At 34.6% G+C, this 24,208-nt stretch overlaps 1 protein-coding gene across 14 annotated transcripts in view; it reads left to right on the forward strand.

Moving 5' to 3' along the window:
- The window catches only part of LOC128240676 (myosin-IIIb-like), a 91,525-nt gene that overhangs the window by 61,532 nt on the left and 5,785 nt on the right, over positions 1-24,208 (forward strand). For 5 of the 14 annotated variants that reach the window (XM_052957372.1, XM_052957375.1, XM_052957377.1 and 2 more), the window contains 14 exons: positions 175-192; positions 1,982-2,094; positions 2,683-2,832; positions 3,589-3,700; positions 5,377-5,539; positions 6,280-6,360; positions 9,244-9,429; positions 10,242-10,456; positions 11,311-11,613; positions 12,730-12,800; positions 13,257-13,334; positions 14,001-14,108; positions 16,504-17,514; positions 23,367-23,771. In XM_052957372.1, coding sequence (XP_052813332.1) covers positions 175-192; positions 1,982-2,094; positions 2,683-2,832; positions 3,589-3,700; positions 5,377-5,539; positions 6,280-6,360; positions 9,244-9,429; positions 10,242-10,456; positions 11,311-11,613; positions 12,730-12,800; positions 13,257-13,334; positions 14,001-14,108; positions 16,504-17,514; positions 23,367-23,771 — 3,014 coding nt within the window. Of the gene's footprint in view, positions 1-174; positions 193-1,981; positions 2,095-2,682; positions 2,833-3,588; positions 3,701-5,376; positions 5,540-6,279; positions 6,361-9,243; positions 9,430-10,241; positions 10,457-11,310; positions 11,614-12,729; positions 12,801-13,256; positions 13,335-14,000; positions 14,109-14,764; positions 14,811-16,503; positions 17,515-18,527; positions 18,627-20,136; positions 23,772-24,208 lie in introns of those variants that run through there. The other 9 variants (XM_052957376.1, XM_052957378.1, XM_052957379.1 and 6 more) reach the window with 6 other exon arrangements.

Genomic DNA, 24,208 nt, shown 5'->3' on the forward strand with positions numbered 1-24,208 from the left:
ATGTCTATATTTGGTTAAAAGGTGAAACCCTACCCTTAACTCCTAAATATTTCTTAGACCCGCTCCTGTAAGCCCTAAGGTTCATTTTCCAAGTAAAATGGATCTCTCTACATTTTAACAGTTGTTTGTATAAAATTTAACAATGTATAGTAAGTTTCTGTCATTACATTCCAGCACAAATCTCTAATAACGGTAAACATTTAAAACCATTTTCCTGCAAACAGATTCTGGAACTCCCATGCTTTGCCCATGTATTTCAGGACTCAAGTTTCCAAGTTTATTTTTTTCTTCTTCTGAATTAGTTATTTAGTTGATGATTTCTATGAATAAATGTTAACATGTCTATTTTCTTAAATATATGTAATAATTACTCTACTTTTCTTTATTTCAATTAATACTAGAAATGATTATATTTTGTTAGATAGGAAAAAAATGTTACCAAATTTCTTAAAAGAAAGGTTAAATTTGGCCTAAAAGATACAAAATATAAAATTGTATGCTTTCTTAGTTTTATTATTGTATTTGTACTAGTTTGCTTAGTAAATATCATGTATATTTTATGATTGCATGTTTTATACTCTAAATCTCATTTCTTTGCATTTAAGTTTAAACGCAATGATCCTACTTTCTTGCTTTCTGAAGAGTTACAGCCATTTCAATGTAAACAGAAGTCCAAGAAAATATGCCTCCCATCTTACATAATTATTGGATTTTTTCTTGGTCCCTCCTTAGTGTTTCAATTGAAAATATTTACATTCACCTAGTCCTTTGATAAGGTAAAACTTTAGTTAATAATGTATAACATTCAAGTTTATTTCCACTTTGCGCTTAGAATGGATAAGCACAACGTCATTTAATCAATGATATACAACATTACAAATATCATTATATTTTATTATTCTTTTATACAATTGTATGCTGTTGGTAAAATTTCTTTAAGAACAAATATTCAACTTCAGAAGTTACTGTTATTATTCAATCAGAATGAAAAATTATTTAAAATGATGGGATTTTTTTACATTTATGCTGTATGAACTCAGTAGGGCAAGTGAGCATATAACCAAGAAGTGTAATTGCTTGCAAGCTCTACTGCTTTCTTACATCATTACCGCAAGAAAAAATGTGATCAAATTTTAAACATGAAAAGCACTATTTTTGTGTTTTATAAAGGGCAAACGTGGTACAATACTTTATGAAATTAATCAGCCATCTTCAGCATTTAAAACTAATAAATAAGCATCAAAGTTTTAAGTATACAATACTGTTTTTGACTACGCAATTTCATTGCTGTGCTAAATGACTTTTCCATTCTCTGTGAATTTCTGATTTAATCGTATACATACAACAAACAAAAGTGTCACAGAACACTCCCTGTCCTTACATCACATTCAGTGCTTTGATTTTGATCAGATTCTGTGCAATTCAGTTCATCAGCACCTTCAATTCTTTGACCCATAAAGGGTGGGGTGTGTAAGCTTATTTATACTCGCACTCAGCAACGACCTTTCAGCAAGTGCTCTGATTAGGTTGTTGGTCATTTTATGTTTTTGGAGCATGGTGCAGAGACAAAATGTAACCCAGGTTAGAGCTACTCTGCACCAGTGTATAGCACTGTCACATGCGACCTTTATTTATCATCCCTCGCGGCAGAATATTATTTTGTAATTTTGCGGTTAGGAATCGAACCTGTGACGCCTGATTTGACAGTCAAATGTGTTACCACAAGAACAGCTGACAATGGCCATATATTTTCATTGGGTGGCAACAGTCATATCATAGTTCTTATAAAAAGACCCTGTTCTTACACCACTGTCAGTACTATGATTACTCTAAAATTACTGTTTGGGGGATTTCCATGTACAAAAGTAGATTCATAGGGATAAAAAAATATTTTTCTTAGCTTTTATCACCACTATATACTACAAGTGTTTGTATGCAAAAGCAACAATAAAATAAAAATAAAAATGTAAATAATTTGCAGGGCTCATCAGCGATGTCAATGACACGCATACAGCAGACAGTGGCCACGTATTTTCGGTTCTCTCTCATGGATCTCCTTGCCAAGATGGTGGCTGGATCTCCACACTTTGTCAGGTCTGATTTGTGTTTCAAAGACTTTTATATTCAATATAAGTAAACATATTTCTATTATAACTAAAATATTAATTTAGAACTCATGCCAAAAATCTTAACAAAAGCTATTTTTAACAAGCAAGGCATTATAAGCATGAAATAATTAATGATATTGTACACAGTCATGTTAACTATGACAAAAGGCATAATTATGTATATCCCTTGACTGAATCTGATTTTTTTCAACTTAAATGCCTCCTTGACTGAGAAAACCAGAGATGCATCAGCCACCGAGAATGATATTTTGTAAGAGTTCAAATAAATTCCAACCAATCACATACAACTGGTTAATATTTTAGTTTGGTTAAAGTTAGCCAAATTGTTTATTGATTGGTTAATATTTATCCACTTCTAACTATAATTAACCAATCAGTTCGATGATATATGCAGAGTAAGCAAAAGATAACCTTTGGGTTAGATATAAACCTTTTATGCAGCTGGCAGATGAATAGTTTATATTAACATTTATTTTATATCTCACTTTTAAACGCATCAACACATCTATTGATCTGGAGACATTTGAATGGACACCTCGCTCCCCTATTTCAGATGTATACGCCCAAATGAAAAGAACGCTCCTGACCAGTTTGATTCTCGCAAGGTGACCACCCAACTGAAGTACACAGGGGTGTTGGAGACAACCCGTATCAGGAGAGAGGGATACTCACACAGGATTCCATTTGCAGAGTTTGTGAAGAGGTTTGTGTCTTAATGATTTAAACAGGGGTTAATTTATTTAGGAATAATCCTGGGGTGTTGAGAGCTTTTAACTGCAGACTATTGTACAGTTGTAAAGATATTTTTTTACTCAGACTTTTGCATCAAAAACAATAGGAATTACCTTGAAGTGAATTATAAATGATTTCAGAAGCAATTTGAAAAGCATACTTAGCCCTATTACCCTGCTTTGTGCATGAATCCCTCAACCCTTTGTTGATGCTTGGTTCTGATTACCAGCTTTTACAATAAGCTTTAACCTGAACATTAACATTGGACCCTGCAAGTCTGTACTCCCTGTGGGTGCTGAGTCTGCCGCCTGGCTTAAACAATGCACTTTGACCCAAACCCTAACCTTGAACCTTATCTATGTGCTCATACCTGTACTCTTTGTTGATGATTTGTTGTGGTGCTAGGCTTGTACAATGACCATTGTCCTTGTAATCAATCTATTTGCCCACACAAATACTTCCTGTTGAAGCTGGGTTGTGGTTCTTATACAATACATTTTGATCTTGAACCACATGTACATGTACTCTGTTTGAACAATTAAGTTTGATCTCAAACCCTATCTATGCCCCTGCAAGAATTCCCTGTTGATGATATGTGTTGGTGCCTTACTTGTACAATAAACATTGATCTCAAACCCTATCTATGTTCCCCTGTGGGTACATAATGCTTGGTGTCAGGTTCATACAATAACTTTTGACCTTTAACCCTCGAAATATTTCTCTGCAGGTACTCCCTGTTATTGCTGGGATCCGGTCCCCGACTTGTTGGTGACCAGCACTCCTGTGAGGTACTCCTGAAGGGACTGAAACTGAAAAACTGGGCCCTCGGCAAAACAAAGGTAGGAAATAAGTAACTTGCATGAACAAAACCATGAATTAAAAGAGGATGCCTTATGGCCTAGTTGTATAATGGTTCGCCACTACCACCAACACCAACACCACCACCAGCACTCGTTTCAAGCTGGGCAATGGTTTTGAGGGTGATTCATAATGGTTATAAGTAGGGATGGAAGCGAATATCCGAGTATCTGGATATCCGGATATCACCCAAGTATTCGGATACCAAAATGGGTATTCGAATATTCGTTAAGAATTAAAATTTCAATGAAATAACTTAGCAGAGACATAGCAATTGTTATAAGAAATTTCAGATGAAGTATTTCAGGTGATTAACAGTGTCTGTCGCGAAGCGTGTATGTGTCACAAATCGTCTGCTTATTGGGTGTTTGCACAAGGCGGGATATTGTGTCCTTGTGCAGCACACTGTAAAGTTCTATGACCTTGTTTACAATGACAAGTGTTGTTTTATGATCTCAGATGTGCTTAATTTGACACTAATTGGCACTAGTTGATATTAAACGGATTGATCATTAATCTGTAGGAATTGATCGTCCAATCACAAGATAAGGGTCGTGCAATCAAAGCTATTAATGACCAATCGTATTTTTGATGAATATGCATGAAGAAATTATTGCTATCTGAACAATAAATACAAATTTGTTTTCACTTTTCAATCAAATTTCCATCATTTTGCATCTTGTAATTTATTTTTCATACGATATGTAAACATGTTTAGTTTATTGATAAATAAAAAAAGTACATGCATGTAAATAAAGAAAAATCAGATCGTCTTTTTGTCTTCTTATCTTTTCCGCAATTATATCCTTCATTACAAAACACCGCAGAAATTGTAGTTATTGCATTAAATCAAACAATGTAATGAAATAAAATTACAATCGACTATCAAATAATCAAAGCGTCATTTAACATGGAACCTGCTGATAAATAACAAACTCGAAAGCATGTGGCAGTAACCAAGCAACCACCTCGGCCGAAGTGACTATCAAATTCGCGAGGTGTTTATGTGGTATTCATCATGAGTTTTATGACATGAAAGGAGTTGTTTAGCTTTGATTATAACATTATAAATTATTAAGACTGAGAAAGAATGAATGAAAAAGTGAAATTGCCATATGACGAATTATAAATTAAGTGGACAATTATGTCAAACAACAGAAGGTGGGTGACATATAATAGGAAATTTACTTATTATGAAAACAATTTGATACGAGTATCCGGATAGTATTCGAATACTTGATACGAATATCCGGATACCGATTTGGTATCCGGTTTCCATCCCTAGTTATAAGCAATAATTTTGGCCATGATGGTCCCTTGAAGTCCAGATCTTGCTGGTCATTAACCATAATTAAGATATATATTTACCATAATTGAGATATTCATAATTCATAATTTAGATACAGATTTACCCTAAATTAGATGTACATAATTTAGATACACTTTACCATGATCAGGATACACATTTTCTCATTGTCCAATATCAACTCCAGTTAATGGTTCTTAAATACAACTGATAGAGCAATTAATTCTCAAGGCTTTATGAAGACATCCCACACTGGATAGTGCTGATCCAGGCTGTTTTCTAGCATCTCAATACCATTAACTAGATTATATTACCGGTGTTTGAATACATTTCGTTTATTTTACCTTGTAGGTGTTTCTGAAGTTCTACCACATTGAGCAGCTCTCTCGGCAGTATGAGGACATTCAGCACCGGATCGTGCGGATCCAGGCGGTGATCCGGACCCATATCGCTAGGAACAAGTACTACAACTGGAAATGGAAGCTCGAGAAATGTGCCCTCGTCTTCCAGAAATGTGAGGGGCTTACTGTTTAATTTGCCAAAATGAATTGCATAAATTTATTACTCATTATTTGGCATTTTTTTACCAGTAGTAACTTCATTATAATCTTATGAAAATGTTACTTTATGCTGAGATGTTTCAAGCATGTTTGATATTCAACTTGCATTTGATATGTAACTTCCAAAACAAGACTAAAATCACAAAAGTCTTAGAACTTTTCCTTGGTGAGAATTGTTCGCCTGCAGGTAAGTTTTGTCTTCATTTCATTATAACATGGAAAGCTGTCTGTGTACATTTATAAATCTTTCACTGCAGAATGGTCAGGAAAAAATCTGCCAGCTTAACAGATAAGGGTTGAGTGCAAAAGTTTAACAATAGTTTGGGAATCCAGAAACTAACATTTGTTTTAGTTGAATATTGCTGAATAAAGCTTATTGCTAAGAATGTTTTATAGCCCTGCTGGGGAATCATAAGAGATGATCTTACATACAGTTGGAAACCATAAGAGATGATCTTACATACAGTTGGAAACCATAAGAGATGATCTTACATACAGTTGGAAACCATAAGAGATGATCTTACATACAGTTGGAAACCATAAGAGATGATCTTACATACAGTTGGAAACCATAAGAGATGATCTTACATACAGTTGGAAACTTTTTTTAAATAAAATTGCCAATCACTGTTCAATAGTTAGTGGCTCTTACAGGTGTATTAATTTTAAACAAGCTGCACTTCTGTGTTTACAGATGCTCGAGGCTGGAAGGTGAGGAAGCAGTTCCGGAGTGTGTTCACTTCCAGACAACAGGCTGCCATCAACATACAGAGAGGTGAGGAGGGAGGGGGCTGAGGCTTGGAATTTAATATTCATTATATTCTTCATTGTCCCATCCTGAATGAGAAATAGATTTAGTAATGTTTTAATTTCTCATTATTGGTCGTTACCGCATCATTAATAAAGATATAGATTATTACAATAGTGCAATGCAGTTTGTTTATGAATATAAAAATTGTTATCGAAATGAAAATCCATGAGGATGAAACAAAAATCTGTTTATGTTTTGTCATTTGATTTATGATTATCAAATAATTATCACTATAAAACACATTATTAAACAATCGAACGATATATTTATGTTTAAGATGCAGCTAAATTTCGTATTGCTTTTGCGACATTTTGATGTTCTGTTCATAATCTTCCTATTGAAACTGTTAGACATTATGAGAATGTGCTTTTCCATACTATGAATGTTATATTGAAGAAGAATTCCACTTTTTGCTGATATGTCCTTTATAAAATGTGTTAAGAAATGTTTATATTGTGAAATACTTTAGAGAATACCCTTACTATGGATAAATGTTACTCTTTAATGGCTAGTACAATTACTTGTTAGCTCCACTGGCCAAAGGCCATGGAGCTTATGTCGTCACAGATTGTCCGTCGTGAGTGCGTGCGTGCGTGCGTGCGTAAACTTTTACTTTAAACGACATCTCCTCTGAAACTGATAAGCGGATTTTGACAAAACTTCACAGGAATGTTCCTTTGGTGGTCCTTTACCAAAATTGCTCAAATGGTTCCGGTCCATTGCACAATATGGCCGCCAGAGCTAAAAATAGCAAAATCTTTAAACGACATCTCCTCTGAAACGGTTCGGCAGATTTTGATGAAACTTGACAGTAATGTTCCTTGGGTGGTCCTTTATTAAAATTGCTCAAATGGTTCTGGTCCATTGCACAATATGGCCGCCACAGCTAAAAATAGCAAAATCTTTAAACGACATCTCCTCTGAAACGGATAGGCAGATTTTGATGAAACTTGACAGAATTGTTCCTTGGGTGGTCCTTAACCAAAATTGCTCAAATGGTTCCGGTCCGCTGCACAACATGGCTGCCAGGGCAAAAAAATAGAAAAACCTTTAAAGAACATCTTCTCAGAAACCGATGATCAGATTTTGATGAAACTTAACAGAAATGTTCCTTGGATGGTCCTTTATCAAATTTGCTTCAATGGTTTCGGTCCACTGCACAAGATGGCCCCCAGAGGTAAAAATAGAAAAACCTTTAAACGACTTCTCCTCAGAAACCGATGATCGTATTGCAATGAAACTTGACAGAAATGTTACTTGGGTAGTCCTTAACCAAAATAGCCCAAACAGTTCTGGTCTGCTGCACAACATGGGCACCAGAGCTAAGAATAGAAAAAAACGTTAAACTACATCTTCTCAGAAACCGATTATCAGATTTTGATGAAACTTTACATAAATGTTCATCGGGATGCCCTTTAACCAAAATTGCCCAAATGGTTCCAGTCCGCTGCACAACATGGCTGCGAGAGTTAAAAATAGAAAAACCTTTAAGGACTTCTCGTCCGCAGTCTTCACGAAAAACATTTTAACCTACTAGCCAGTTGGACTAGCATAATGGCATATTTTACTAGTCCGAATGACAATCTAGTAGTCCGACTATTTTGCCACATTATAAAACTGTATGCTTGAGGTAAATACCTATTTCAATTGAGCAGCTTGCAGTTTGAGTAAACATTTCTTTATTATGATGCTCATGCAGTGATAGGGAGTGACATCCTTCTGTTGGGAATAGTGCTCCTTGTTTTTCAGAACCTATGGGTACTATGTAAAAACAAAAGGCATCTTGCTTGAATAGACTGTAATAATATCAACATGGTTAGAAAAGAAATGCCATGCTTTAATAGCTTTGATTACATTTTACTACTGAATTACCTCCCTTTAATAGAAAAAAAATAATGTCTTAATTTTTCACGTATAGCATCTTTAAATAATTTTTAAACAATAATAATTTATGAGTAAACATATAAGCATGAAGTTCTCACAAAAAGATCAATTTAAAAACCTTACATTTATACATAGGAAAGTATATATAGACTGAACATTAATTTTCGTTTAAGTGACATTCTGAAAGTTTATGAAACAGCTATTTTTAGTAACTTAAATGGCCGAAAAGTGTAAGTGAAACACCAAGTCGATTCTATCTCGTCAGTTCTTGTTCAGGTTAGATATTTGCTTCATAATCTATTCAGATTAAATGTTAACCGATGATCAGATTTTGATGAAACTTGACAGAAATGTTCCTTGGGTGGTCATTAACCAAAATTTGTTAAATGGTTTCAGTCCACTGCCCACCATGGCTGCCAGAGCTAAAAAAATAAAAAAAACTTTATACGACTTGTCGTCGAAACCGATGACCTTTTTTTCGATAAAACTTGACAGAAATGTTTGTTTGGTGCTCCTTTACTCAAATTGCCCAAATCATTTCGGTCCACTGCACAACATGGCAGCCAGAGCTATTAAAGTAAAAAAATAAATAAATAACTTCTCCTGAAAAATTGATGATTGTATTTCTATGAAACTTGACGAAAATGTTCGTTAGGTGGTCTTTGCTTGAACCTTTTGGCCAGTGGAGCACAGGCACTGATGTGCCTCTTGTTTTATAGGTAAAGTAGCAAAATTTATATATTATGCATTTGAAGAAAGAAAATATTTTGAAATCATTACATGTCATTGTTACTATGTATCATGTTTGTATGATATATGTATGCTCTTGTGTTTGTGTATGGGCCAGAGGCCTTCTGTACAATAAACTTTGATGATTAAAACCAAGGCTATAAAGCTGGAAGTCAGGTTTTACCTTAGTCAGCGCTTAAAATTACCACTATTTAATATTACAATTATTTTCAGTTTACCGAGGTCACCAAGCAAGGAAGCAGGTATTACCCAAGCTGGCTCGCAGACAAGATGCCGCAGTTATGATTCAGGCCTGTTACCGTGGATACCAGGGTCGACAGCTCGTGCAGCAGGAAAAGCAGAGACAACAGGAGCTTGAGAAAAAGAAGGAACTCAACAGTATCCTCAAGATTCAGAAAGGTTTACTTTTCTTCTTTTTTCACCATTTTTCTTGATACATCGCAGTGGCGTAGCTACATATAGGCCTGGGAGGCCTGGGCCTACAATTTTTTTGGAAAATGACAAAATTAAATAACCCAAAAAGCAATAAAATTTAATAGCTACTCAAACGCTTAGAACAACTCAAAAATTTGTTTTTATAACCAATGCAAGTTTGGTGCTTATTTATACTACCTGCAAGGTGCATTGGTTGATTTTATAACCAAACTTTAATTTGTTCAGGCTGAGATTCAAACCCGGGACGCCTCAGTGATATGGTTTAACCTTGCTACTTTAGAGCAGAAGAGACCACAGACAGCTGGACTGGCCAGGAGGCAGCCAGATTCCATATTGGATGTCAGGAACTATTGCCTTATAGATGATATGGTTTTACCTTGCTTCTATAAATGCATTCTGACTTAACAGAGAGCAGAAGAGACAACAGCCAGCTGGACTGGCCAGTGGGAAGCCAAACTCTACAATGGATGCTGGGAAATATTACCTTTTACAGGATATGGTTTAACCTTGCTACTATAAATACTTCCAGCATGAACAGTAAAGGCAACAGACAACCTGACCCACCAGGCGAAAGCCAGACTCTACAGTAGATTCTGGGAACTATTACTTTTTACATGATATGGTTTTTCCTTGCTACTCATAATACTTAACAGAGCCAGAAGATGCAAACAGACATCCGGAACTTACAGGAGAAAGCCAAACTCTACAGTGGAAGCTTGGAAATATTACGTTTTACATGATATGGTTAAACCTTGCTACTTAAAATACTTTTTCAGCATTCCGACTTAACAGAGAGCAGAAGAAAAAACCGCCAACTGCACTTGCCAAGAGGAAGCCAACTGCTCATGTCAAGAGGAAGCCAGACACCAAAGAGGATGCAGCCATTCTTATACAGTCTACATACCGAATGTGGCGGTGTATGACGGTCTACAAACAGCTCACCAAGTACAAGGAGAAGAAGGAACTTCAGATGATTTACTTTGGACAACAGGTGAGCTTATCATTGACTGTTCTGTTTTTTTCATGATTTGCACTGGTTTTCTTGTTTGTTTACTTGATGGACAAATGATTATATTGACATTTGATTGCAATGTGTGGTCATGCTAAAAATTAGAACAATAAATTATTTATATTATATAGCAGGGCCTATTCATCCATAAGACAAATTCCAAAAACTGCATAGCTGTTTTTATATCCATTTTTATGGGCCATATTGGTGTTGTGCTAATATAGTTGCCAACATACCATTGTCTTTGTTTGAAATAAAGGTAACATTTATAATATAATGTATTGAAAGTGATTCAGACAATGATGCACCATTATAGATAATCCATTCATATTCACTTTTATTATCCCCTGCTGAACCAAAGGTTTTGTGAAACGGAAATTGTTTGGCATTGGTCGTCCCTGTTGTCTTATTCACTAAATCTGTCCCGAGTTTGCAAACAAACACAAACTCATATTTACGTTAATAAGAGTCCATTTCTCCATAGCTGTATTACATGTTTTGATAGGAATATTCCACTAACTTTTTATTTTGATTCCATGTACTTTACCTAATCAGCCAAATGCTTGGTTGTCCGGTTAGTGCAGTGGTTAACGCACTCACTTCTTACCAAGACGACCAGGGTTCAATTCCTGACCTGGACACATGTAAGTTTGGTTTGTGGTCCCCAAGCTGGACAAGTGGGTTTTTCTTTGGTGTCCCCTACAACAAAAGACCACACTCTCGCGCAACATCATGTCAATGAGTGTGACTTAGTAAAAGTTATCATAATTTTCTTTCCAATTTCGGTAAAATACGGCCGTATATCAAATGTTTAAACTAACGAATTGCTTGATTAGGTTGAGGCCTACTCTAGTGAGCTTGAGACCAAACTACTGGGCAACAACACTGGAGTCAAACCCGTGCCATACCCAGAGTCCCAGACCATCACCCCACCATCCCCCGAACCCGGGCCGAGTTCGCTACCCGACGGACAGGGCAAGGGAGGTCGCGGAAAAAGGACCAGTGCCCAGGTTGCTAAGCAGCAGGTGGTTGCGAAGGCGACCCCAGATCTTGGTGAAGAGAGGCTTGAGCACTTACGGAAGATGAAGCAACTCAAGTCTCTGCTGCCAGACCAGGAACAAGACTACTATAACAGACTGGTTGGTTAATGACTTAAGCCCTTATGTTTTATTAGCAAAGAATAAGTTACCGTATTATACTGTGTATAGGATGCTAGCATAGATAGGATGCAGGTATAACATTTGGTGAAAAAAGGGTAAAAATTCTTAATATCATAGATAGGAGACAGTGGAAAAATGGCAAAATCGGAGCTGAAAATTGGCAGCCTCCATATTTATGATAATTTTTTGGGGGTCATGAAAATGCAAAGATTAATATAAATCATGCAATATGAAAAAGCAAAATTATATGCAACTTAAAGTATCTGATGAACAATTATGTGAAATGTTGATGCCTGGCAACCCTATGTTATGTTGATGTCATATGAAAGGGTTTAATGCATAGAGGAAGATCATGTTAATATTATACTGATAGAGGTATTGCAGATACTGACCTTGTGCGATTACAGACTTAAATTAAGGAGACCTGTGGTTTTGACCACGATAGATTAAAAAATCAGTGATTTCCTTTTGAATTTTAGACATAAAGAACAAAATAACAATGCCACATCTTAATCTCTTAAGTTATTTACATTATTTATTTTTACATATTAATAATCAGTAGGCAATTATGGTAGCTGTTTAAATGGTACAACAATTGTATGGGGTCACCATTCAACAAAATTTAACATTAAAGCCAATAGTATGACAAAATAAACATCTTAATTGTGTGTCAGGTACCTTAGCTTGGCATTAACAGTATTGCAGAGGGGGTGTTTGTGATAAGTTTGCTTATAAAAAAAAGTGGCAGCTATCTTGCCTGTTGGTAACCATGGTAACCTGCGTGAGCGGCTGTCCAACCTACCGTAGCTAAAAATGAACTATAGACATCCTCCAACACAAATATACCAAGAAATGTTCTGGACAACAAAAGCACATAAATACCTCGAGAGACTGCACTATTATTTCAGCAACACAGATTGAAAAGTTTCCTTAAAATGTTTCATTTGACTGTAATTGTAGCGATTAATAAATTTACCTAAAATAGCAATTTTACATACATGAATTAAATATTTTTGTCTGATTTCTGTTAGATTCATTTTTACCTCAGAAAGACATAAAGAGATATGATCATATCTGTAACCTTAAATATTTCAGAATCCCAAAGATGAGAATGACAACGTAGCCAAGTTTGATGAAGAATCAAAAACTCAGGCTTCAAAACTTAAGTAAGTGAAAAAGTTTATGACAAATAGTTGTGTTAAATTGTTGTGTGCTAGCACTTTTTGGTCATTTGCTCGCTTTCCCTACTGAGTTCATACAGCATAAACACCAGAACAAATGTTATCAATACTTATATTTACATTTAAAACCATTGTTCAGTACGATGTAAATATTTGCAGTATCTTCTGCAATAGAGTTTTTGTCTGAAAAAAGTGTAACTGACAACATACATTTAGAATAGCTGATATTTGTAACGTCGTATAACATTGGTTAAATGATGGCACGCTAACCGAATCGTAGGGAAGTATTTAATTGAACAATGACGTCATAACTCCATGCATGTTACACATTATGAACGTCACATTTTATCTATGCAAAGGAATAGGCAAATGCAAATATTCATGTATATGTATGGTGCTAGGTCAAGTTTGTAATGTTAAGATTCCTGATATATTTTACAGGTTGAAGTCAGTGATGAATGAGGATGTTGAAAGCTACTATGTCACCATAGCCAAGAAGTCTGCAACTACCACAGAGAAGTAACCCTTTCTCTTATTTATAAAAAAGTTTCTTAGTTGTAATTTTCAATGCAGTTAAATTTTTGAATTGTAACAAAAAATATTGTAAAAGTTGTCTGTTAATCATCAAATTCACTCATATTTTCCTTTATTTTTCTGGCATATTTTCATACTTGCGGTGTAAAAGCATTGTTACTTTAAAAGATTTTTTTTTTGCTACATTGAAAATTTTCAAGATACTTGCTTTATGACTTCTGCCAGATTAAGTTGTCTGGGGGCTATATAGTAATTTCATCTGTTACTTCCTGTCATGTAAATTTGCATCCCTGAATTTTTTTTATCACATGTAGCTCCAAAACATTGCACACAGACACTCATGAAACTTCATAGGAATGGTAGTCAGCATGGTTAATTATGCACCTGCAATTTGTTTGACTTTTGACTCGGTCTAACAAGAGCTTTGGCCCTTGAATTAGGAAAAACAGTCTAAAAACGTTGTATAAGATGTAACTCCAAACTGATTGCAGCTACACTTGTGTGACTTCATTGGAATGTAGGTCAACATGGATGCACCTGTGTGATTTTTGTGACATTTCACTCGTTCTAACAAAAGTTATTGCACAGTTTTAATAATGTGAACGTTCAAGTTATCAAAACTATTTCACAAGATGTTTATGATGTTTGCAGAGAAGATGCCATGATGTTGGGTGAAACTGCCGCCACCATGTCGAGCAAACAGATAGCAGACTGGGATGCTCCCCTTCAGGACGCAAAACAACGCCTTCTCTCAGCGAGGTAATACATGGGGTCTCCCTTGAGTCTTGTCCTATGATCTCACAAGTTTCAGTTTCATTTGTCATATATTCTTATCTACTGATGGTAAAATATTATCACACATACTGTATGGTTCCACAAGTAAGAGTAACAAAGGGAATTTTTCAGTTGTCATGATTTATAGCTATATCTCTGAAAAAGTAATTGTATTGAGTTAGCCTTGCTGTGGTTGGTTTTTTTGCCATCGTTTAAGTGGAAAATCCATGGCAAGTTAATAAAAAAATCAAGTTTTTGTTTTAAATAAAAAACTTGGTCTAAATGTTGCCATGTACAAAACACACATAGCAAAGGTCCATAACTCTGATTCAGAAAATGTATGTCATGACAAATTAATTTATTGACTCAAAATTTTAAATGCTATGACAGAGATGTTTTAATGATTCTTTTATACTCAGATATTTCTAGCTAAAAGGAGTGATTTAGTTGCTAGTCAGTGCATTTTTGAATTACTTATGCCAGTGTATTTAATCGGACATAGAATATTTATTTATCAATGTCATTTCACGCATTGCATGTTTTCACACATATATCACATGTATAGTCGTATTGCATGCATGATTTTCAATGAAAACATTATTCAAAACTGTGACATGATTTACTATACTCTATTTCCACAGACAGAAGAAATAAGTTCAACTACATGATATCACAAATTCAGTTTAAGTAAGGCTGTTTATTTAGTTCCGTTTTCCCTCTCTGTCACCAGTCACAAAGCCTCTTTGACCTTCACATGCACGAGCAAGTTCAATCATCCAGGCCACAAGTTATTAAATAGTTCTGTTGGAGTTTCATGACCCTATAAATAGTTTATGAAGCCTCTTTGAACCTCACATGCATGAGCAAGTGGAGCATCCAGGCCACATGTTATAAATAGAGTTGTTTGCATTTCCCCACTATGACACTATAAATAGTTCATGAAGCCTCTTTGAACCTCAAGTGCACAATCAAGTTGTGCATCCAGGCCACAAATTATTAATAGTTTTGTTGGCGTTTCACGACCAGGACCCTGTTTTTAGCCTCTCTTATGGTCATATATCTTCTTCTTTTTTTTCATTACAGAAATAAGGGGTCAGAAAGTTAAAAAATCAACTTCCGTACACTTCTGTCAAAATATGGGTAGGGAAATTCCAAACAAAACATATTGTGGCCCAGTGTTGTAACAGTTTTAATGACAAAACATAGGATTTTTCAACTAAGGTTTGCTCATCCGAATCTAGCTCTCCTCAGGTGGATGAGTGAATGTTGTTAGGAGAGCTCAGTTCAAAGGGAGATAAATCTTTTTTTTTTAAATGTAGATCGATCTTGCGGTGAGCCCTCTCCTCTGTATAGAGGTTGTGTCTAATGTCAAATACAGTTCAGCGAACAATTTTGGCTAGTTATTATCAGAGTTGATATAATCTGGGGCCAATTGTATAAGGTTATCTTTTTGTTAGTTTGCACATGCAATCAATTTAATTGGTCAACAACCATTATTGGATAAATATTGACCAATCAATAAGCATTTCGACTAACTTTAACCAAACCAAAGAATTAACCGATTTTATACATTTGACTGCTGATACCTTCATACAGGAGAGCTAGTACCTGATGACTGCACTTGACGCAAACTAGACTGTGTTTTGCCATGAACTATTGTTACAACTGTGAATGAACGAACTTGCTCCACCTTTATAACTATGTAGACTGGTGTACTAACTGTTGAACAAGAATTTAGTTATAAACTCCTTAACATTAACTTGATTAGTGAATCATTTACCATGTTGTGAACTGTTAGTCATGCATTCAGTTTTTAGAGAAGATAGCAACCCTTATCAATGAATGATTCTTGGTATCCTTATTTTTTTTCTAAGGAATATCAAAATAAATTGCTTGATAGGTCACATCATATTAAATAGCGTAATTGGTGTATCATATAATATTTTAACAAATATATAATATAGTTTTTATCTAGTATGCTTGTTTACGACACTTAAATCTATATATATTCAAATTGCATTAAACAGGCTTTTTGTATCTATCTTTGCTAAATTGCACCTGCGCAATATGCATTAGCAATATAGAAATATATGCAGAGATTTTCATTGCCAAGGGTCTTTAGTTGTTGACACCGCTTTGATTAGTTTAAATTCAATCTGGGATTATTTATTATTTTGGGAACTTTTGAAATATGCCTAAGGTGCATTGTATTCTCTGTATTTAATTAGTTCACAACATATACATGTTTGTACCATGAAATATGTTACACTAAGCTGTATTAGCTTCTTCATAGTATTTTTGTAAAATAACATTCCAGATTGAATTTCCATAAAACTGTATTCACCAGCAGTATATGTTTGTTTTGTTTTTGTTTCCACAGGCATTTCATGGAAGATGGCCTTCTCACGCCTACCTCACCATCCATACAATTAAGCCCCTACCATTTCATGTCTGTGTCCCCAAATCTCCCTCCTGGCCATATGGAAAGTTATTGCCCGTCCCCTCATACGCTCAACCCACTACCTCATAATGTTATTGATGCAGTTGTGAATGACAAGGCCACGTACTATGACGCTTATTCGGCCTTAGTCTCGAACCAACAGCCTGCAATAAATGACGCACAAACTGTTCCTACCTCATTGGATTGCCAAAATCCATTTGCTGCTACAAAAAACTGGATACCCTCTGTTTCTGAATGTAAAAATGCGTCTGTAATGCAAGAGAAATCTGATAGCAAAGGAGTTGCACAAGGGAAATATGAAACTAAAAAAGCATCTGATACCCTTGAAGATTCTGAATTCGACTTCAGATCCTATTATATGCAAGACTCTGAAGTTGAGTCTGTTACAAGAATGTCAGTAACAAGTGATGAACTTGCAATAAACTTCCTTGACGATGCAATAGATGGTTCATGTTCCCCTTTTAACGCACCAGTTTCACCACATTTAGGCCTAGATTTGCATTCGGATCATATATTTCTGCAAAATCATGATCGGACAGAAAACACACAAGTAGCATTTTCAAATCAGGTAATGACAACAGTCATTCAAGTGAGAAAAGAATCAAAACAACCAAATACCCATTTTCAGCACCAAAGATCAGGGACCCAGAAAGTTAATGACCAATCTTCTAGTAGTAGAAACTTTAATACTCCCCAAATTTCACATCCGCAACAAATTCAAGTGCAGTTAAGAAGCTCTGATCAGGCCCAATATTCACATCAACACCAACACCATAGTACATCTGATAGGTTTGAAAACAAAGACCATGACTTATCACGTACAACGTCCCCTAACTTAAACCCTGACATACCCCCTGAGGCATCTGCTTACTTTGAGAAGAAGACAAGGGAATTGCTTGCTCGGAAAGCAGCTGAAGTTCTCATTGCTAAGTTAGTACTGCATTGTTTCAGTTTGTTGGTGTTTGGTTTGCGGTTTCATGTTGTGGTATTTTGTTCTTTATTTATGGGAATTTATAACAAAAGGATTTTTTTGTTTTTCACCAGGTATTTATAAAATTTAGCTATATAGCTATAATATAATCATATTCATTTAATATAACCTTGAAGTGTGATTCATTTTTGTTCTAAATTGTACTAGCGGAAAATAGGTGTGCATATTACATTTCTACAATAACATTTAACATAGCTTTGACAACAGCTATTATATTAAGCTTGAAATGTGAGCCATTTTGGTTTTAAATATAAAAGCAAAATAAAGAAACTGTGCCTATTATCAAATTATGAAAATATTTCTGAAGTAGTGTTATGTCATTTGGTGGTCACATGTTTTTTACCTCAGTTGTATGATGCGTATGATACTTTGTAAAGGATGTGACATATTTCAGAATTAAGTCATCTTTAAAAATTGTTATATCAGGGGTTTTTAAGAACTCGGGGGCTGTTTTTTACACAAAGGGGATTTTAGCCGTGACTTCAATAACTATAAATCTGTATAATTCTACAAATGACAATGCAGTGATATTTTTTTTATTTCCTCATTTTTGTATCCATTTTAAATACTGACTAATGTTCAATTCACTCAAATAAAATATGTGGCAAATATAAAAAACTATGACACTAAGATAATTTAGTTTTTTAGTAAAATTGATCTTTTTTTGAAATGCCCACCAGTATATTTTTTAATTGCACAGTTTCATTATTCTGCTAATATATTTCAGTTCTTATCATTCACAAATTGTCTCAAGTCTTGTGCATGAACATTTTAACATTAAATTGGTTGTATTGGTCGCTGTTTCATAATTGTATGTAATTGGTATTGAGTGTTAAAATAATTCACTTTAGTGCATTCATCTTCATTTTCATTTCATGTAACACATTTCAGCACTTGAATTATTTTTTTTAAATGTGAAAACATTTCTCAAATTATTTACATACACTTCAAGCAAACCGAAACCATTGTGGAAAAGATTTGTTAGGGCACTGGAGCCTACTTGGGATGAACCAATGAGAACGAAGGATGTCCCAAATCCCCAACAGTCCCCGTTAGTAACAATGTGTTCTGTTGTTTCTGTTCGATGTTGTTAATTTTGGAATTCTGTAGGATTTTGTACCATGTATAAAAATGTATCATGTTGAGGATTATATAATATTGCAGTTTATTAAACATTTAAAAATGCACTCCTTAGACTTCCAAATAATATAATTGTTTTAATTTACTGGAAAGGATGAATAAATATCGAAAACAATGGTTCTTATGTAGGATACTGTGTTTAATTTGATAGAAAAGTGCAAAAAAACTGGTATTTCTTCCTCATGAGACGATTGTTTAAATCTTTTAGGACCCACTAGTCATTTAATATTTTTGCGTTTTCAACTATGAAATACACAGTTACAATCTTGTTATCAGTAATAAATATTTTCCATTAATGCATTATTTAGTACTGTAGTTAAAGGTTTATCACGCAAAATTTATGTTTGTTATACATGTGTATGTCTTGATTTTGAATATTTTAAAGTCTCACTTTAAGCGATCAGCACATATATTAAAGCTTGGCATGCCGTACATGTATTTTGAAAGTGCACAAGTATATGAGTCGTTGATACACACTATTTTATTCCTTTGTGAATATTGTGTTGATGTCAATTTGTAGTTTCATAAAAAATATTAAAGAAATCATTTTTATTGAAAATACACAGTCATCATTTATTTTATTCAAAAATATTTAAAGACCTAATACTAAATAAAAATTATTTCTCAAAAGATATGTTCATGTATTATTTCTGGAAGTTGTAATCATGTTTTAATTATATTCTAGATTTTTGTTTTTTCTTACTTTAATTTATCATCACATTCATTACCTTAGTCTTGACTGGTTGTCAATGAAAAGTATATATATATATATATATATGTGACGTTGTTTGTGAAAATGAGTCCGGTTGAGCATAATAACAACAAAAGCATATTATAACCAAAAGATAGAATTACGAAACAAACTTTTATTATATGTTTTTGGGTGGTTAATAGAGATTTTTCAGTAAAATAAAATTGATATGTCACTGTTTCAAATCGTGAAAATATCACCTTGATATTTTTCTTTTAGCTTGCTTTAAGTTCAAAATTAAACGTCAGCAGGCACACTAGGGCAGGGACACGATTTTAATGAGTTTATTTCAGACATGACATTACGTTATGTTTTCATACGAATTAGCACAATTTTTTGAAGAACTGTAATTAAATGTACTCATATAATAAAAGGAAAAATTGTTTGTTTCAGTGTAAGATCACACTATATTTCAACAATGAACACCAAAAGTAAATATATTTACTTGTGACTACACCATCCATGAAATATAGCTTTTGGTGCTCACTCTGTGAAATATATTACGATCTTACACAATCATCCTCTTGAAACAATGGGGCAAGAAACATCACAAAAATTAATAAGTTCCTTTTTCCATGGCAGGACTTATTTCGCTTAAGACATCACATGTATTTTTTATGTGTTAGCACTGTCAGGATGTTCTGCTGAGTCCATATATTAAATGTTTTAGGTTAGAGTTTCTCTACAGCTTCCCACCTGGAGCTAACTCCAGTTACCATGGCAACCATTTTAATTTCGACGGCACACTTCTCGAGCCCAGCTCAGGGCCACACGAGCACAACACCTACTAGTTAGCACCATGTAGCGCCATGTCACCACAGTAACCATTAGTGTTGTTCTGAAGATGCAGTATTGTCACAATACTTCATTTCTTTCCCCGAGTTTCCTTATGCGTCCAGCTGTTCATGGGAAGGCATGCATCTCATTCTTAGCTTTCTAAATATTTTCCCAGCTTCTTGAACTTCCAGCGTTTTCAAGTTTCTGGTGATTGTACTGCTTTCCCAAGCACATCCCTTTGTTTCCTGTGTTTCATATATTGTTGGATACCCAGTATATCTTTGTTGTATAGTTGATTACATTGCAAGAATTGATTTGCATTTTTTCATGCATCAATTAAGTATAAAAGCTAGAAGGGGTATTGTTGCAAATCAATGAAGTACCGTATATATCCTATTAAACATGTATGCTCAATAGACGTGCCAGATGTCTTTTCATGCGTCTATTTAACGATTTTGTGACGTGAACAATGAATACCTTAACCGTAAACTAAAAAAATATCTGATAAATTCTGATGAAAGCATTCCCAGGGCCACTATATTAAAGCACCTGCTGACGTCATGCATATACGTAAAACCTATTCCCTATTGTACACAATGACATGCATATATGTAAAACCTATACCATATTGTACACAATGACATGCATATACGTAAAACCTATACCCTATTGTACACAATGACAGTCATGATGAAATTGCCGACAGTTGTGTATTGATATGTTGAAGCAATGTATTCAGTGGGCCACCTGCTGACGTCATGCATATACGTAAAACCTATTCCCTATTGTACGCAATGACATTCATATATGTAAAACCTATACCGTATTGTACACAATGACATGCATATACGTAAAACCTATACCCTATTGTACACAATGACAGTCATGATGAAATTGCCGACAGTTGTGTATTGATATGTTGAAGCAATGTATTCAGTGGGCCATTTTATTATTGACACACATGGCATGGTATGTTTACAGCTACATGTATGATGCAGTGTAAAAAGATTGTTATTTCATGTTTTTGACTCTAATTGAGCTGATTTGAAGAAGTTTCTGAATTGGGGAAAATGGTTATTTTTTAGTGCGTAGTGTTCTCAAATCGCGCTCAGCGACTATCTTGTCTAAACAGAAGTGAATGAATGAAATTAGCAATGACGTCATAACGCAGATCCAGCGCCTTTCTTGAAAAATGAGAATCTGTTTTCTAGGGCCATGTTGATAAAAATTAATGATTAATTCTGTTGTTTTGTTTTGGTACATGATTTCCTGGTAACGTCCAGCAACACTTCAGGATTCTATGTCTTTCTCATGATATAGTCTCAGTTAAGTGTTTTTGTGTTTTAAGTTTTTTAACAGTCGTAGCCCAGAGAATTTCACTGACAGCTCCAAGATGGTATTCAGTCATATATCAGTAAAGCTCTTTCTACGTGTTATGATTGTGGCATTTGTATGTTTGTGTCTTTCATTATTAAAGTGTTGTATGGGTGCTAACGGTGTGCCTCTTTACTCTTTGAAACATTATGTATAATCAATTTTATTTATTTTCATAAATCTAATGATATAGATCTAAATATGATTCTTGTTATTTAATAAATGTTATTGTCTGAGATTGACGACCTGTAGACTGTTAGAATTCATGAGCTCTGGTTTATCCTATCATGTTAGCATTTCATTCTGACTCTTGACTTGAATGACTTGAAAACTGTTAACACAAGCCCTGGTTTAATAGGTTGTGTTAGCATTTCATTCTGAGTCTCGACTCGGAGGCTGTTAGGCTAGCAATCATGAGCCCTGGTTTATCCTATCGTGTTAACATTTTATTCTGAGTCTCAACTCATAGACTGTTTGCAATCATGAGCCCTGGTTTATTCTATCATGTTAGCATTTTATTCTGAGTCTCAACTAGGAGACTGTTAGGCTAGCAATCATGAGCCCTGGTTTATCCTTTCGTGTTAGCAATTAATTCTGAGTCTCGACTCATAGACTGTTTGCAATCATGAGCCCTGGTTTAAATTATCCTATCGTGTTAGCAATTAATTCTGAGTCTCGACTCATAGACTGTTTGCAATCATGAGCCCTGGTTTATCCTATCGTGTTAGCAATTAATTCTGAGTCTCGACTCATAGACTGTCTGCAATCATGAGCCCTGGTTTATCCTATCGTGTAAGCAATTAATTCTGAGTCTCGACTCATAGACTGTTTGCAATCATGGGGCCTGGTTTATCCTATCGTGTTAGCATTTCATTCTGAGTCTCGACTCATAGACTGTTTGCAATCATGAGCCCTCAGGTTTATTGGATCGTGTTAGCATTTCATTCTGAGTCTCGACTCGGAGACTGTTAACAATCATGAGCCCTGGTTTATTCTATAATGTTAGCATTTCATTAAGGAATTGTTACTCTGAAGTTTCTGCATATAAAGATGTTTTATTGTTATTTCCATGTACAATGAACATGTACATGTATGTGTTAAATTAATTTATTCAGTAAAATTTCTCTTTGGTTAATTATGATTGTTACACTATATACATGTAGTAATAAATGATAATGATAATATACATGTTTAAATGTAATGTCCCAGCATGCAATTTTACCCCTTTAAAAGCATCTTATGCTTTGCTCGGTGGTATGTTAAAACTCCTGCATGGTTTTGCCCATTTTATTATCAGTTTTGTATGAGATTTCTGGCTAAGCTTGAAACAATTTATTTTTAGATATTATAATTTGCTTTTAGTGCATATAGTTTACACAATGTATGTAGTATTTTCAATCTAAAAATAGAAGTGGGCATTTTGTATGGAGTTAAACTTCAGAATGTGTTTAATTTATGCTGCTTTACAATAACTTTGCTGCTTTTTTCAACATTAGCACTGATTATCAAATGTACAGTTCAAATAGTGTATCATCAAGTTTGTATTTGATTATGTTTATAGAATATTTGCACTTGGCTGCCGTTTAACTCTTATTTTACCTTTTCCTACCGCACTGTATTATATAACATATTTTACTCCCAAAGAAACCCTTTTAAGTACTTTAATAAGATGTTTAGCTTTAGTTTTATAGCACACCACTTAAACTTAGCTTATTGGCACACATTTTTATTTTAGAATATTTGTTTCAGCGGACATGAAGACACATCACATTTAACCATAACCGATACAATTGATGACGATTTAAAAACAGACAGAGATGAATTTTATCAAGAACAGACCAAAGAAGAATTAATTGAGACTCTACGGGAACAATACAGACAGAGTGCAAAGGGAAAATGGCAAATTATTCAGGACTTATTTCATGCAGGAAAATTATTTTTAAAAGGAGCTCAAAGTCATACCAAAGAAAGTGAGAATTTTGAGACATTCAATGGACATAAGAATCATGTGACTTCTTCGACCAATCAATGGCCTTCTTCCCCAACTCTGCTAGCCAATAGAAAAACAGTAATTTCAGTGCATCATGGGAAAAATAATTTGAAAAATCATGACGGTGGTTCAAAGCAAACTTCGAAAGTACAGTTCTCCTCAAGGTATTGGTCACTGTACTTTATATGAATTATTTTTAGAATTGATGTTATTAATGAAAGTACTCGGGGTTTACGTTCAATGTTGTTTCTTTCAGCCCAGTATAAGTTATGAATTGTTCTCTTATAAGTATGTTTGACATAGTATAAGATTGTGTGGCTAAGTTTAACTGCTTGCGTAATTTGTGTTTGCTGTGTTTTGCATAGTGCACAATATTCAGATACCTGTCAAATCGCACCTATCAAGTTAATGCCCAGTATTTATCCTGGTACATTAGTTTTACCCATATTATTGGGCTTAATCCCCAAAAAATCTGCTATCCAAGAAATGCAGCGGTTCAATCAATTCAAATTATTTACATGAATGAGGATGTTATGTAAAGAAACGTCATGTGTTCATGTCCTTTCCTGGACAGAATCTTTTCTTTTGTTTTATATAAATT

This window comes from Mya arenaria, chromosome 7, assembly GCF_026914265.1.
Source record: "Mya arenaria isolate MELC-2E11 chromosome 7, ASM2691426v1".
Taxonomy (NCBI): domain Eukaryota; kingdom Metazoa; phylum Mollusca; class Bivalvia; order Myida; family Myidae; genus Mya; species Mya arenaria.